Source organism: Penaeus vannamei, chromosome 18, assembly GCF_042767895.1.
Source record: "Penaeus vannamei isolate JL-2024 chromosome 18, ASM4276789v1, whole genome shotgun sequence".
NCBI lineage: Eukaryota > Metazoa > Arthropoda > Malacostraca > Decapoda > Penaeidae > Penaeus > Penaeus vannamei.
This window is the reverse complement of record NC_091566.1, coordinates 2267766-2285265: the sequence shown is the minus strand read 5'-3', so window position 1 is coordinate 2285265 and position 17500 is coordinate 2267766. Positions and strand designations below refer to the sequence as shown.

The 17500-nt window shown below is 49.9% G+C and overlaps 1 protein-coding gene across 16 annotated transcripts in view; it reads right to left on the bottom strand.

Moving 5' to 3' along the window:
- The window catches only part of LOC113800342 (serine-rich adhesin for platelets), a 631319-nt gene that overhangs the window by 109923 nt on the left and 503896 nt on the right, over positions 1 to 17500 (bottom strand). For all 16 annotated transcript variants that reach the window (XM_070132707.1, XM_070132706.1, XM_070132705.1 and 13 more), the window contains 6 exons: positions 10848 to 10961; positions 10482 to 10730; positions 10240 to 10359; positions 8233 to 8369; positions 6961 to 7180; positions 6669 to 6746 (listed from right to left, as the gene is read on the bottom strand). In XM_070132707.1, coding sequence (XP_069988808.1) covers positions 6669 to 6746; positions 6961 to 7180; positions 8233 to 8369; positions 10240 to 10359; positions 10482 to 10730; positions 10848 to 10961 — 918 coding nt within the window. The remainder of the gene's footprint in view (positions 1 to 6668; positions 6747 to 6960; positions 7181 to 8232; positions 8370 to 10239; positions 10360 to 10481; positions 10731 to 10847; positions 10962 to 17500) is intronic.

Below are 17500 nucleotides of genomic sequence, written 5' to 3'. Positions count from 1 at the left end.
TTGAAGAGGTAAGTAAGTACACAGGATTGAAGAGGTAAGTAAGTACACAGGATTGAAGAGGTAAGTGAGTACACAGGGTTGAAGAGGTAAGTAAGTACACAGGATTGAAGAGGTAAGTAAGTACACAGGATTGAAGAGGTAAGTAAGTACACAGGATTGAAGAGGTAAGTAAGTACACAGGATTGAAGAGGTAAGTGAGTACACAGGATTGAAGAGGTAAGTAAGTACACAGGATTGAAGAGGTAAGAAAGTACACAGGATTGAAGAGGTAAGTAAGTACACAGGATTGTAGAGGTAAGTAAGTACACAGGATTGAAGAGGTAAGTAAGTACACAGGATTGAAGAGGTAAGTAAGTACACAGGATTGAAGAACATGCGTGACACACAATCCTCTAAACATTTCGAACACTTATGTAAATAAAATATCTTGGGGTATTATTTCAGGTATCTCAGGTGGGGGCATGTGTGTGTGGGGGGGGGTTATACACACTAAACTAGGGGCACTGGGCATGCTACCTGTACTGTACATCCATGCCAGTCTACATTCAGACTAATACCGTGTAATACCGTCAAAAATACCAACCACAAAGCCAAAACACCGTTCATGGTCCCCGAAATTTCGCCCCTAACACCACGTCTCGATGGCAAAGGAGCGCGTGTTTCTCGCTCCGACTTACCGGCCTTTTAATAATTCTGTTTCGCTTTATTACCTCTACACTTCCCCAATCGGTCGGAGGAGACGTTCTGATGGGCCGGGGATAGGGGAATTCCCAAGTCAATCAGGACTGCAGTTGTAGCTTCCGGCAGTCAATAATCTGACACACCCGCGCAGTGGGCTGGGCGCTTTGGCCAAAGGATAGGGAAGTCTTTGCGTGGAAACTGAAAACCCTTGCTCGTCTTCTTACTTGTTTCATCGGAAAAGTTTCAGTCAAAATGATTTATTGAGCACTGGAAAGTTTATGATAAAATGTACGTCGATACATGTTCTTAGTCGAGATTTAACTATTGCACTAATGACAAAATCCCTCGTCACTTATAATTTTTGAAAACAAAAAGCGACCGAAATGACAGGATTGTCATGTGTTCCACGACAGCTCACGTGGACGTGTCATTGTTTTTTTGTAAAGAGCATCTAATCGAGATAACACAAGATGCTGATAATTAATTTTCTTTCCTTTCCGAAAACGCGCGTGTCCGCTATGTACCCGCGCGTGTTGCAATCCGTTCGCGTGCAGCTTAAAAAACGCTGAAGTAAAGACAGGTATCCAGACACGATCCGCGCGGGCCAGCAGGTTCGGCACTGATAAGACGATGCACTTCAAGGATTCACTGGCGAGGAAGAGCACGCTAGGCTCGGGCTGGCACACGTGGGCCGCTGAGAGGAACTGTGGCTCTCCCTCCCCTCACTCTTCGCCGGCACCCTCTCTCCCTGCCTCCCTGCCTCCCTCTGTCCCTCACACGCACGTACACACTGCCCCAACACCTGCCCACTCACACGCTACACAAGAACGTCGTCAACACAACATCTCAACATGCCTCAGTTGAAATGTAAACACAACAAAGCACTGAACAGAAAACATTTTCCGTTGATGCGCGCCACAGGAGGAGGGACATCCGCGCGGTGCCCGGGATGAAGCTGTGCCCTCAAGCAGGCCTAAGGAAGAAGGATAATGCCCCGAGCACAGCTGCCGCTACACCAGGGCCATCGGTGGCATTCCATGCTAATCCTCAACCCCGCGCATATCCCTGTCACCTCCGTGACCTGCGCGAGGCCCACCTCGCATCTTCCTTCTGCCACACTCAGCCTCAGTCACAACACTCCACGTTCAGTCATTCACAAAGACAAGATCATTTGTTCAGATAAACACAAAAATATTGGCATTTCCAGGGTCCATAGTAATGCACCTTCTTAAACATATAATTCAGTTCTTATACATAGTTATCTATTGTCTATCATAACGATATAAAGGACTGACAATAAAGTACTATCTAAAAAGGGTGGCCTGAAAATAACGAATCACAGTAATCCTTTGCACGTAACGGACCTACGCGCCTAACTACGCCGCCTCCTTGGTGCATAACTCCTCCAATATTGTGATAGACTCGTTCGCGGTGCCATCCTTTCACCCACGGACTGCCCCCGCGAGGCCCTTGGCGGCGTCTGCAGTAGGGAAATGAGACACTCCGCCTTCCCCCGCGACCTCCCCAGGTCATCAGCGTCCTGACGTGTCCCCCGAGACCTCCCGTCCCACTAATACGCCGGGATCTACTCTCATAAGGAGCGTATTGTTGGCCCTCCAGCGCCACCTTCGCCCGGGTCACCGCGACCATAACCGTAATCCCGTCCCTTCCCACAAACCGGTCGTCGCCTCCTTCCCCTCGTCTCCTCCGCGGCTCCTTCTCAGCGACCCATAACCCGAGGGGAAGGAGGAAGGGGGAAGGGGGGAAGGGGGTGGGGAGGTGGGGAGGATGTTTATGGTGACAGGGCAGTGTTAACCAGCTTCTCTTTATACGCGGACTTTTGTTATCACAATCGAATATAAATCCAATGAACATATAAAGCTGGTTATTTACACGCCCTTTACTGTATGAAGATAAACTAAATACACACAAACAACGGTTAAATGCAGAAATGAGAATAAACATTAAAAGTGTCGAAATCAGGTGAGAGAGAGTCCGCACCGAGACAGCTTCCTCGACAGGAAATGGAAATACTCGTGACGGACGTTCATCTCCCGCACAAACACTCGAACGCATACAAACTCTGATATAAAGTTCACGGCGCATTTTACTATGGCATTAAAACCGAGATACCACAAAGAAAAAACAAATGCAAAAGAAACAGAACCATGCAAAAATGACCGACGGATATTGACTCAGGCGCGCAGAGACACGCACCCGGACAAACAGCGCCGCGAGATCGTTTGGCTGCAACCCTGCACAAACATCCACGTGATATCATCGGTATGTGTGTCTGCGCCGCATCTTGTGATAGACGACGGAGCGCTCTCTCTCTCTCTCTCTCTCTCTCTCTCTCTCTCTCTCTCTCTCTCTCTCTCTCTCTCTCTCTCTCTCTCTCTCTCTCTCTCTCTCTCTCTCTCTCTCTCTCTCTCTCTCCGCCCTCATAAAGGAAGTCGCGGCACGCCCCCCTCTCTTCCGCCTCCTGCACGGGTGTGGGGATGTAGGGGCCGAGGAGAGGGGAGGGCGAAGGAGAGACATAAAAAGGGGAGACAAATAAGAAGGGGAGAGGAGGCGGGGAAAGGTACAAGGACGTCGAGCTAATGGGAGAGAGCAGGTGAGGCTCCGGCGATGTGTCTGATAGTAAATAAATGACCTAGTTTAATAAACGCTGGCAATGACGAAAAAAAATCGTGAGATAAAGACAAGGCAAAGGAGATGTAATAAGGAAAAAAACAATAATCTCATGTTAGGTACGAAAGGGAGAAAGATAAAACAATTACATAGGCTTAGACAAGAAAAAAACAGAAAAACATGTTTGTCAAAGCATGATAAAGTAAATTCTAACAACGTAGCAGCTTCTCTTGTGAAATATTCGACTATCTAGACTTCAGGTCACGTGGGTAATACGTTAACTAGTAAAAAAAATGGGACACGTTACCTTTCACACATTTTTACTACAGGGAAAAATACCCGAATTGGCTGGTGAAATTCGATTTTTTTCCCACGAACATAAATACTGTTACATATTAGCACGTTCACAACAGATACTTTAAAGGGACAATCAAAAAGTTCCAAACTGATCGGTCTATAACTCGCAAAGTTGTAATTCCCACAATTTCAGAGTAAGCGTAAGTTATGGATTGCACTGGAACTCGCCGTATATATATTCACACGAGCTATAACCACCACCAGCCACCGCAAACATGAACTCCCCCAAACCGAGAAAGGTCAGCGGTCACCCAACGCAAGATGAAATGACTTATTTTAGAGCAAGTTACGTCTCTTATCCTCAAAAAAATAGGGATATTCACACACACACACACACACACACACACACACACACACACACACACACACACACACACACACACGCACACGCAAACAAACAAACACACGCGCAACTACACACACACACACACACACACACACGCACACGCAAACAAACAAACACACGCGCAACTACACACACACACACACACACACACACACACACACACGCACGCACACACACACACACCTGGCAATGAAAATCCCAGGCAAAGAAAGGGAAATGTAAGTCACTCAATAAGCGGTCCTGAATAAATCGCAGAAAAAAAAAGTTTGTACGTCGGCCATACAAAAAAAATCCATAGTGACGTAAGAAGACACTGCCAGCGCACTTTTAACAGTACTCTAGAACATAAAACGGCTTCCTGCAGTTCCGGCCTCTTAGGTATGGTACATAAAGTGGTGGGTAGGCGGGGGAGGAGGAGGAGAAGGAAGGAGGGAAGGGAGAAAGGAAGGAAGGGAGAACTGAGGGAGGGAGGGAGGGAGGGGGGGAGAGAGAGAGAGAGAGAGAGAGAGAGAGAGAGAGAGAGAGAGAGAGAGAGAGAGAGAGAGAGAGAGAGAGAGAGAGAGAGAGAGAGAGAGAGAGAGAGAGAGAGAGAGAGAGAGAGAGAGAGAGAGAGGGGGGGGGGGACGTGACTATCTAAATAAAATGTAACAAAAAATCAATACGCTGCAAACCACAAACTGACAAGAGACCATAAAGAGGCATACCGACGGCGCGGAGCGAGGCTACGCCGAAGAGAAGAGTGCAAGGAGGAAAGAGGAGAGAAGGAGAGAGGGCGAGGAGAGAGAAGCGAGTGCTTTTACGGCAGCATTGTGACCTCCGAGGCTGGCACAATGGCCGCCACACGCCACGAAGCCGCGCGGACTCTCGACGCTCCCCGCCCGGTCACTCTCATCCCGTCCCTTTCTGACTCGTAATGGTGGCCGAACAAAGACCCGCGTTTACCTATTCTTGCTGTTAATTTACCTCGACCAGGGCTTCTCGGGGGCGAGTGACCCCCCCCTCCCCTCCCCTGCCTCTCCGAGCTGCTGACGTGAAGACCAGACAAAATAAATCCCGTGTACAAGGCGCCGTTCTCAGGGGCGCTTCGTCCGCGCTCCGGCCTCAATCGCAGGCTCAGAGCTGTCACTCATCGCGCCCTCGCCGCCTCCGACGTCTGCTGCCGCGGCGCCGGCGAGGGGAGCACGGCGCCCGGGCACGTACGGAGGCGTCGTGCCCGGGGGATCGGCGCCTGTGACGGAACTCAGCTCCGACGGGATCAAAGGTAATCTCTTCCGCCAAGTCGCTGCTATATTTGGCCGGGGGCAACGCTGGCTTGTTTAGAGTAAAAACGTTTTCTTGTTTCTTCCTTAGACCTCTTACCTCTCCTTACGCCCCCTCCCCTCTCTCTCTCTCCCTTTGTCACTCTCTCCACATCCCACCATCCCTTACCCTCTTCCTCCTTCTCCCCCTTCCCTCCCTGTCTCCTTCTCCCTATCCCTTCCTCCTCACCTCCCTCTCCCTCCCTCCCCGTTTCCCCTTTGCTCCCTCTCCCTATCCATTCCTCCCTCTTTCCCCTTTGCTCCCTCTCCTCCTCCCTCCCTCTTTCTCCTTTGTTCCCTCTCCCTCCCTCCCTCTTTCCCCTTTGCTCCCTCTCCCTCCCTCCCTCTTTCCCCTTTGCTCCCTCTCCCTCCCTCCCTCTTTCCCCTTTGCTCCCTCTCCCTCCCTCCCTCTTTCCCCTTTGCTCCCTCTCCCTCCCTCCCTCTTTCCCCTTTGCTCCCTCTCCCTTCCTCCCTCTTTCCCTTTTGCTCCCTCTCCCTCCCTCCCTCTTTCCCCTTTGCTCCCTCTCCCTCCCTCCCCTACACCCTCTAACTCCATCTCTCTCTCTGGTGTATTGCGCTTCCCTCCTCTTAGCACAGCAACAACAACATTGTGTCGGCATAAACAAGCGGTTAGCGGCACTGGCATGTTGCCGCTCCGGGTCCCCCTCCCCCATTCCTCTAGCCACGCCCATTTCCCTTACCTTCCACCTGGTCTACGTTCCCTTCCCCTTCACAAAAAAAAGGCAAAACAAAACACACACATGGAAATGCAAGGCTATAACCCTGCACAGTCAACACGATCACTGTTCTGCACCAGTTCCTTCTTGACTCCGCTTCCCCCTTTCAACTCGCAGGAAATAGACACACGTATATAAACATGCATGGATGGATACTTCATTGCACTATCTTATACTATACTATGCAATTTCATAAATACATACACATACGTACATAAATACACACTCACACACACACACACACTCACACACACACACGCACGCACGCACGCACGCACGCACGCACGCACACACACACACACACACACACACACACACACACACACACTCACACACACACATACACACATACACATACACACACAGACGGACACACGCACACACACAATCTCTCTCTCTCTCTCTCTCTCTCTCTCTCTCTCTCTCTCTCTCTCTCTCTCTCTCTCTCTCTCTCTCTCTTCTCTCTCTCTCTCTCTCTCTCTCTCTCTCACTCATCCCCCAACACACACGCACACGCGCATATAAGCTATCATAATACCTGTCAATCTTCTTTGTAAACATCACCCTATAAAGATAAAAGTAATCAATACTGTAACATGATAGAGGCGCTGTACTCACCATGCTGTTCCTAATTCCAGTTATCTGACTGATGCCAAATCTTGGACTGATCAATATGACAGTCTCCATGTTGGTATCCTAAGGGAGTGAAATCGTAAGTCAATTTTCATATACTTATATTTCTTCAGCAGAAAAAAAAAAAAACATCAACATAACAGACATTTCTCTCAATTTTTTTTAGCCTACCCTAGACACTGTGCACATTTTCTATCAATAGCTCTTTCAAAGCTCACAGAAAATGGGAATTATGACAGACTATTTTATTTCTACTCATTCCGCTCGTACACCTCACCTTCATGTTGGTGGAGAAGCACTTGGCTCCGTACGACGGCAGCTCCGAGATGATCTTGAGGTAGTGCAGCTTCGCCTGGAGCGCCGTCAGCTGCTTTTGTCCCGGTGCCGTTAGGTTGGAGTTCAGTTTTAAGAAGTGGGAGAGGATTTTCCGGAGCTCTTTTCGCTTCATAGAGTCCACGTACGACGAGGGCACGAAACGCTCTAATCCGCAGTCTTTTCTGGAATTTGGAAAGACGTATGGTATGCCGTTATGAGAATGAACGAAACGAGGAGAAATCAATCTACTGGTGGACCTTTCTTCTCGACCGTTAACTGCTTCGTCCTTTGCGCTCGTTATTAATGTGTCCAGATGTGCTTCACAAATTTCCCAAATTGCCGGGCCTTTCTGCACCATAAATCTTTCCATTAAGACTTTTTGGCACCTGAAATTATTATTTCAAAGTCAGGCCCTAATTTTTATTCTTTAATCTTAATTAATTACAATGGACCACAGCTGTGGATTTCTGAGAAAAATATTTAAAAGAACGTTTAAAATTAATTCATTGGCAAACCTAGTGCATCAATCTCTGTACTATTCATCTTTGAAGCCTAATCTCGTAATCTACATAGTTTAAGAGGAAAAACCGGCGGATTTAGATGGATTTCATAGATCAGAACGAATATTCCACCGCACTGTTACCTGCAACGGATACCAGTACACCGCTGCATATACCCATTGACATTCGAATGCCGACTTCTTGCGTTAATTGAGAACTTCCTCAAAACTAATCCTTGCCCGGCAATTATTAAATTTATACCCGGTTTAATGAACGCAGTTTGGCCACGACCCACGTAGCCTCCAACCTGGATGAGCTTCATAATGCTCGCTCCAGCGTAGGAAACTCGCCTCTTTTGTTTATTATCCCGCCCAGACCAGACACTTATTGGGCCTGATCCGGTACACAGGGTCTCATTACCACGCTCTCTTAAATTAATAAGTGTGGTTCTGATGCATTGTGAAAGGGTTCTCGGATGCTAACGCTGCGAAGGATGACATTACCCTTGATTGGAGAGACGTCGCGTGTTCAGTTCAATATCTAATCCTATTTTTAAAAGTCTAGCTCCGAGTAAAATCAAAGGGCGCTTTAACCCGTGTAGTTAGAAGTTCTGTTCAGCGACCCTACTCTCAGGTAAGATACTGCGTCTACTTTACTTAAAATAAAAGGGTTCCTTTAGCGTCCACTTAATATGACTCCCCTTGCAGAGGGAAGGTTCCTGAAGTTTTACTTACTCGATGGTCTTGACCGAGACCTTGGCAGCCATGTTGTTGGTGAGGGCGTGTTGCTGGATGTGCAGGGCGGCCAACCGTAGTGCCACGTCGAACTGGAGCTCGGGCGCAAATCTCTCTTGGATCACGTCGTTACAGCACTACGGAAGAAGCAGGTGGATAGTGTACGTGCTGATGGCGTCATCATACCTGTATTTCGGTGTTTTAGTTCGGGAAATGTATAATCTGAGGATATGGGAATAACTTGCTGGCGAGAAGATGAATAATTTGGGCCAAGGCTTTTCATTATTATAATTCAAAGACATATATTATGTGTGATTGAGTCTGTATACATATGTTTTCTTACAGTTATGCAGATTTCTGTCTCTTCAAAGTTAGCGCAATGATCAATGTATAAGTTTCCTACTTGTGGTGAATACCATATAATTAAACTGAATATATTATCTCTAAAAGCACTAATTGGATATTAAGCTCCCTCTTGTTAACAATAAAGCAGAAATTCCCTTAAAACACCTTGGCAATGCACTGAGAAAGCAGCGAATCAATCTAAAGAGACAAGACTGCTGCAAGCTACGCCGAGGGCTCCCTACACTCAGTCATATGCACACAAAAGCTGCACTACACTTGGCCTTCCGGGGATCTCCTCCAATCCCCCGTCGAGGGACTGTGACCGGACTTTCCGTGTCGAAGTCTTCTCTAGATCTTCGTCGGAACGCTAAATAATATTGTTTAAGAGGACTACAAGCAAGTTTTCACAGCAGATTACAAAACAAAAAACACATCAACAATTTATCTTGTTGATTCTGAAGATAGTAAGCATTATAGATTAGAGATAAGGGAAAAATAAATAAACGAATATAGAAGTACAAAGAGCTAGTTTCCGTGAAAAGGTGGTAAAGAAATTATCTTTGTGAAAAAGGAAAGTGTGAAGAAAACTTCATACGCAGGCAACACTTTATTAAGGCATGCAAAGGAATAGCCATACAAACCTTAAGAACAATGATAAGCATCTAATAATATACAACATACTACGAGTAAATCTGATGGAATAGGGACCAACATTCTCTTTAGGAGCTGAACAGAAACACGTACTTTAGAAATTACCATTAGTATCAACACCAAATAAGTTTCCAAGGCGCAAAACTTTGTTCGTTTTCACAAAATTGCCAATAGGTGAGCGAGTTTGTCTCGGGGAAAGTTGTTAGCGTATGCGCACGACCCAAAGTGGCTGGGAAACCACCTCTACCTCCGGAAAATTTTCCTTAACAGCTTCCAGAGAACATTCCAGCGAATATACTTCTTCATTATCCTCTTCACTTGCGCTAACAATTTTCTCACCATTCGCCACCTCAGGAAAATTTCACCTACCGCTCTTAATTTCTTCAGGTGTTTCATAATGAGCTCGATATTTCTGACGATAATGGCCACTATCTTGAGTCTCAAGGCCCACTTCCCGAGTGACTTTAATCTCGCTAGGAGATACAGCAAAAACCGCAGCTGGTAAAGCAGCTGCAACAGTTTACGATAGTTCCACAGCCACTTACCCATGCTCTTCCAAGACGGCCTCTTAAATAAAGCCAGAGACCTTGCTGGCCCGGGGTAAAGGTACTGGACGGGACCGAGAAAGACAGAGGAAGGAATAAGGGGCACGGTCTGCTCTACATTACAGCCGGATAGGATGAGAAGTGCACGAGACCAAAGGAAGGGAGAGCATGCGACATCCCGGGCTACGAAGGATGGAAGAGTGGGATTGCAGCTGGTTAACGCTAATGAAGGAGCATCAAAGGTCAGCGACCCCCGGAGGAGGGGTGGCTGACCGATACTCCCGCCTCGACAGAAAGCCTTAAGACAGGCATCTAATTGATTAAGGGCGGGACCACAGGTGAAAGGAGAGGGCGAGTGCCACGGGAAGGTGCAGAAGTTCCTGGAGTGAACCAGAGAAAGAGGTCTCTCTGGCAGGCCCAGTGCCGGTGCGAGGGGACCGCTTGTCGACCCCACACAGCCATTTACCTGGAGGTAAAGATACTCGAAGGCCATCGAGTCCTTTCTCAGCAAATCGTAGGCGTCGCGGGGAACGAAGGTCACACGGTATAGGCATCTCAGATGCTGAGCGCCTGGACGTGCTGCAATCTGGAACATTTAAAAATAACAATTACAATAAAAGGTAGTACTATAAACTATAGTAACAATGATAACCTAATAGCAAATACTATTCAAATATAATCAACCCAGGAGAAGAACTGTTGACTCACCCTGGAGAGTGTCTCCTTTGGGTCTAAGATGGTAAGTTTATTCCTTCTGAGGCTCTTGACATGTTCTACCACCAGAGAGAAGTGTTCGGGGCACTTAATGCCCAGCTTTTGGTGAAGAGAGTCCAGCACGTCGCCCACCGTCGTGCTGGAGTCGTACTTGAATGACTTGGTTTGGCCATTTTCCAGGAACACTTTCAGGACGTTGGGCATGAAGGGCGTTGTTGACTCGCTCGAATTGAAGTTGGACGGCTGCGGAAGGACAAGGAACCGAAGATATGTGAAACACAGGACACGAGGCAAAGCAAAACAAATAAGTGTGATTTCAAAGTGTCACGCGCAGGTGCAGGCTTTCCGATGACAACTTACAGAATACGATGGCGATCCGTTGATGTCGACGCTCTCGGCAAACCTCACCCTGGAGGGGTTGTTCTTCAGACGCTGCTTCTTGGCGGCGCTCAGCAGGGCCGACTTCCGCTCCGACTGTTGGGGAAAATCAAGGGTTACTACTAAGACCTGCGGCAATGGGTCATTCGCCAAGAAGATTAGTTCATCACACGAATCTGCGGCAGGACTGTGCTTTCATTACACCCCAAGAGAATTTCCCAGAAGCATAATTCATTACTAACGACTCTCCCGATCTCTTTCCTCTTCCAGCCTCTGCTCATCAGCTCAACCAACAAAGCTCACTCTTCCGGACTCCATCATTTCCCTCCTCTCTTCAAGACCCCATCATCACCCCCTCCTTCTAGACCCCCTCGCCCCCTCCCGTGACCCCTCCCTCCTTGACCCCATCACTCCCGGGCCGAGCGCAACAAAACTTGGGCTTAATTACTCATCCCAACAGCTTTAAGTCAAACACATCTCGGGACGGAACGGAAAAGCTTTGACTCGCTCAGACAGGACGTTCTCTCCGGTCAGAATATGAGGACGGGGTTCAAAGAAACAACACAAAGACAGATTAGCTTCTGTGTTTGCCCGGCGGTCGTGTATGTGATTGGATCATAAGGTCACGGGTCACGGGCGCGGTGGTGCGGAGAATGACGTGGTACGGTGCGCTGTGGTGCGGCATCAATGTTGCAATCTGCCACAGTGCGGTGTGCCACGGACATGTACAGTGTTACACGACGGTATTATGGCTAGATATAGTATGATGCGTTCGAGAGCAGTTTATGGTGCAATGTGGCGTCTAGAGTTATGGTACAGCATAGGACAACTTGGCTTCCTTCTACGTTGTTAAAAAGTGGCGGAGCGGCGTGGTGTGGTGCAGTGCAGTGCAGTGTAGTGAGACTAGACCCTGGTAAAGTGAAGTGTTGCATGTACAGGGAGAGTAGAGTTTCGGCGCGCGGAGTAGTCAGGAGAGAGAGAGAGAGAGAGAGAGAGAGAGAGAGAGAGAGAGAGAGAGAGAGAGAGAGAGGAGAGAGAGAAAGAGAGAGCGAGAGCGAGAGCGAGAGCGAGAGCGAGAGCGAGAGCGAGAGCGAGAGAGAGAGAGAGAGAGAGAGAGAGCGAGCGAGCGAGCGAGCTAGAGCGAGAGAAAGAGAGAGAGAGAGAGAGAGAGAGAGAGGAGAGAGAGAGAGAGAGAGAGAGAGAGAGAGAGAAAGAAAGAAAGAAAGAAAGAAAGAAAGAAAGAAAGAAAGAAAGAAAGAAAGAAAGAGAGAGAGAGAGAGCGAGAGCGAGAGCGAGAGCGAGAGCGAGAGCGAGAGCGAGAGCGAGAGCTAGAGAGAGATTCCCGAAGCGGAACGTACGGCCAATGGCGGCCCGGGGGCTGATGGTGATGGCCTGTCCGCGGACGTCTCTGTGTCGCCGACGCGGGCACGTGTATCCGGGAAAAGTTTCTCATCCCGGCCAAAGTTTTCTCATTACGACTCGATAACTTCGTCAAGCAACAGTCTTTCTCCCGCAAGCAAATATTCAGAAAAGACCTGAACAGATTTACAACGGAAACTTTGTCGATGCGTCCGCGGAGGGATCGGGGGAAATCCTTTAAAAATAAAATAGGCAAGACCCAGGACACGACCGGCTATATCCGCCGCCACGCGAGCGAGTAAACACAATCCACAAATTTTGTTTCCTTGGCTAATTCCCGTGTTTAACATCCAGCCTTTTGTTCCTTCATACCTGTATATCCTCCGAGGAAATGCGCGCTGCCACCGAGAAAGACAAATTGGCATTGTTCTCTCTAACGTTACAGTCAAAGGCAAGACTGACGGATGCGGGCAGCGTCAGTCACAGGAGGGAAGAGGGAAGAGAAGCGGGAGAGGGAAGGGAAGAAGAGGGAAGAGGAGAAGCGGGAGAGGGGAGAGGGAAGAGAAGCGGGAGAGGGGAGAGGGAGGAGAAGTGGGAGAGGGAAGAGGGAAGAGAGGTGGGAGAGGGAAAGGAAGAAGTGGGAAGTGGAGAAGTGGGAGAGGGAAGGGAAGAAGAGGGAAGCGAAGCGGGAGAGGGAAGAGAAGTGGGAGAGGGCAGTGGAGAAGCGGGAAAGGGAAGAGAAGTGGGAGACGGAAGTGGAGAAGCGGGAGAGGGAAGTGGAGAAGCGGGAGAGCCAAGAAAAGGAAGAAGAGGGAGAGGAAAGGGAAGGGAAGAAGAGGAAAGAGGCGACGCGGAGGAGAGAAAGGAAGAGGAGGGAGCAGAGTGGGAGGGAAGGGGAAAAAACAAGAAGAAAAAGAACGAGAGAGAAATGAAAAAGGCGAGGACAGAGAAGGAAGAGAGAGAAAGAAAAATATAAAAGTGGGGAACAGGGAAAGCAAGAAATGGAAAAGCGAAGGACAGAACAGGGAGAAAAGGAGAAACAGAAAGCGGTTGCTGTTGAAGAGGAAAGAAACAAGGAGAGGACAGAAGAGGGAACGAGGAAAAGGGAGGGAGAAGAGGATAAAGGAGACACATAAGAGGAGAGAGGAAAAGGGAGAAATAGGAAAGGAGAGCGCACAGAAAAGGAATGATAAAGAAGTGGGATAGACGGAAAGATTAGAAGGAGAAGAGGATGGATAAAGAAGTGGGATAGACGGAAAGAGAAGAAGAGGGGAGGGAAGGGACAGAAATGGGAAAAACGAAAGAGAAGAAGAAATCAGAGAGCGAAGAGCAGGAGGCAGAGTTGGGGAAGGGGAGAGCAGAATAAGGGGAATGGGAGAACTGGGAAAGACAAAAAAAAGGAAGAGGGGGAAAGAATAAAAAAGAAACACGAGGGAAAGAGAACACAGGCGAAAAAGGAAGGAAGAGTGAACAAATGGCAGTGGCAGGGGAGGATTGTGGCGACGTGTAAAGCTATCGCGATATAACAGCTGTGAATGGCATGTAGAAATAGCGTCCGCGGAATATTCGCAGCGCTCCCGAGTGACTTCCTTAACTTCGGCAATTTAGTTTCGATATTTCCGGCCTCTGCTGCAGCGTCCATGGCCGGATCCGCTCCGAGAACGGCCGTCTTCCTCTGCCCTCGAGTCCCTTCCGCCGCATTATTTTCCGAGACAGTCGAACTGCAGACGTAACAGCCCCGAATGAACACCGAATGGGAAATTTAGGCAACAGCCGTAAGGACGACCAGAGTCAGCCGCGGCAGGAAAGTTCGCCTCCAATATCTGTCAGGATGAAATCAGTTGGCGGATAGAACGGATGAGACACCAATATCCAATATGAAACGCTCGAGTGACAGCTTAGCAGTAATTGGCAAAATTTTACACCGGCGCCGCCATGAATGTGTCCCGCTGATCTAATGCCGTCATTATACAACTCATTACCGGAAAAGGAGCCCTTCCTCCCTCCACTGAACTTGGGCTAATTATCGGGGTGATTATGAGCCGCTCACTCAAGCATCGCCTTTCCAGATAAGAAATTAATCGCGTCGCCCTTCCGGTAATCACTCTTCTAGGGCGCTGGGCTCCATATGCTTCACGGTCTTGTGCGTCCAGGGGCGGCGGGGGGCGGCGGGGGGCGGCAGGGGGGCGTCAAGATGATCTTCTAGAGGGTCTGGATGGCAGAGTATGGGAAAGACACGCGGATATATCTTCGCAGATCGCGGGAAGGAGGCGGTCCCCTTCAAGATCCGCGCGGAGGGGTCTGTTGTCTCCCAAGGCTTCCGGGCAGAATGAAATCGTGTCTCCGACGGGAAGGAGCGAACATAAAAGTATATTCCTCCGAGCAGCGACATGAGGGACGATGGCAATTATGAGAACAGGGAGGAATCAACTTGGGATCACGTGATAAAGGGTCGCGGCAAAGGTCACCAGAACGACCTGGGGAGCGAGAGGCGAGGGTCCTCGTCCTCGACGTCCATATTACGCGATGAAGTATGAAGAAAACGAGGCGATGTACTGCGAGGAGGAGTGAGGGGAGGAGAGGCCATTAGGGTATTTGAGGGATGAGGAATGGAACGAGAGAAAGGAAGGGGAGGCAGGAAACCGCATGGAAACTACTTTATAAGAAACCTCACTGGGGGACCGCGTCTCTTGCGATATAATGGCGGAATCCTCGTGGAAATATCATTATAAAAGGCTGCGCGAGGGAGGCCGGGCGGAAAAGACGTGGGAGGGAGATCAGAGTGAGTAAGAGAGGAGAAAAGTAAGACAAGTGAAGGGAAGGGAAGGGAAGAAGCGGAGAGGCATTCTTCGAAGCATTTCTCGAAGCAGCCAGAATGCCTCCTATTATATCAGATAACTTTAGGCACGGTAGTGAATAAAAAATTAAGTGAAACAAACAAACAAACAAAAATTAATCTCACTCAGACGCTAATGCACATCCCCACTGCGCGAGAAAAGATTACAAGAATCGAGAAACACCGACAAAAAGAAAGCCAAAAAAAAAGAAAAGAAAAAAAAACCCAGTTACAGAATCGGCTGAGTCTTGATTTCCGCGCAAGAAAGTTCGCCTCACGACCTGGAAGCTCATTTGACCGAAAGAAATGTTGATAAAAAGGAGGGAAAAACAGCAACGGCGTTATGCCTGGACGTGGCAGCCCCCTTTATCAATAAGACGATGAGGCCTTTGATTCGACCTCAGAGCGGCCACCCCCTATGTGGGAACAATATTCCATGCGAGGGAGGGAGGGAGGGAGGGAGGAGGGAGGAGGGAGGAGGGAGGGAGGAGAGGGAGAGGGGGGGGAGGGGAGAGAGGTGGGAGGAAGAGGAGGGAGGAGAGAGAGAGAGAGAGAGAGAGAGAGAGAGAGAGAGAGAGAGAGAGAGAGAGAGAGAGAGAGAGAGCGAGAGCGAGAGAGAGAGAGAGAGAGGAGAGAGAGAGAGAGAGAGAGAGAGAAAGAGAAAGAGAGAGAGAGAGAGAGAGAGAGCAGGAGAAGGAGAAGGAGAGAGGAGGGAGAGAGAGAGAGAGAGAGAGAGAGAGAGAGAGAGAGAGAGAGGGAGGGAGGGGGAGAGAGGGAGATAGAGAGAGAGAGAGAGAGAGACAGAAAGAAAGAGAGAGAGAGAGAGAGAGAGAGAGGGAGAGAGAGAGAGAGAGCGTGAGAGACAGAGAGAGAGATAGATAGAGAGAGAGAGAGAGAGATAGAGAGATAGAGAGAGCGAGAGCGAGGGGGGATGGTGAAGGGGGAGGAGAGAGAGAGAATGAGAGGGAGACTACATAAATAGTCGGGAAAATAAACATTACAGAGATGCCTCAAAGCAGAAAGCAATTACCATCACTGCCATCGGAACGCACACATTCTCCCCTTTCCCTCCCCCCTCCCCCCACCCCTTCCGCCCCTACCCCTTCCACCCCTGCCCCTTTCCCTCCCCTGCCGCCCCTACCCCTTTCCCTCCCCCTCCCCCTGCCCCTACCCCCTCCCCCTTGCCCCTACCCCTCCCCTTCCCCTTTCCCTGCCCCTACCCCCACCCCCTCCTCCCTGCCCCTTTCCCTCCCTCTCCCCTCTCCCCCCTCCCCTGCCGCCCCTACCCCTTTCCCTCCCCTCCCCTGCCGCCCCTACCCCTACCCCTTTCCCTCCCCCTACCCCTTTCTCTCCCCTCTCCCCTGCCCCTATCCCTCCCCTCTCCCCCCTCCCCTGCCGCCCCTACCCCTCCCCCTACTCCTGCCCCTACCCTTTCCCTCCCCTCGCCCTCCCCTTGCCGCCCCTACCCCTACCCCCCGCCCCTGCCTTGGCACGCGCTGGCAGGGAGACTCCTCGGACGCTCCTGGAGGTCGCGCTTGAAATTCCTCGCGTCACACGGAGCTGACCCGGCTCGACCCGTGAAATGAATGTACTGTCTTGCGGGAGACTAATGAGAGATTCCTGCGGCCCCGAGGGAGAATCGAGGCGGAGGCCGAGGGAGGGGGAAAAATGGGGAAGGGCAGGGAAGGGGGAGGCGAGGGGAAGGGAAGGGGGAGGAGTGGCGAGGGGAACGAAAGGGGGAGGCGAGGGGAAGGGAGGAGTGGCGAGAGAAAGAGAGGAGAGGCGAGAGAAAGAGAGGAGTGTGAGGGGGAAGGCGAGGGGAAGGGAGAGGCGAGAGAAAGAGAGGAGTGTCGAGGGGAAGGCAAGAGAGGCGAGGAGAAGGGGGAAGTGAGGGGAACGAAAGGGGGAGGGGAAGGGGAGGAGAGGGGAGAGAAAGAGAGGAGAGGCGAGGGGAAGGGGGAAGTGAGGGGAAGGGAGGAGTGGCGAGGGGAACGAAAGGGGGAGGTGAGGGGAAGGGAGGGGAGGCGAGGGGACTGGATCTCTTACCTTCCCCTCGCTCCAAAGCCTGTGATACACGGGCATGACAGCGCATGATAAACTCGATGAAACGGCCTTCCTTCTGTTGCTATTTCCAGATCGCGTACTGGGAACTGTAAACAGGGCGTGTTTATCTTTGCGAATTGGAAACATCGCCTTTTGTCCAAGGACGGGCGATGACCCCCCAGCGTGATCAAAAAGCGAGTCTTGCTGTGATCATTGCAGCGAGCGAGCAACACAAGCGTCTATTCTGGGCTCGGACTCGGCGCGGATCGACAATAAACACCAATGGAACAATTGCTGATGGAAATTCCACTGGACAAAAAATGATTAATAATCTCGATACCTCGTGCTTACGATGGGTTGGCGAGGATGGAGATAGTGCAATAGCGTTCGATTTTAA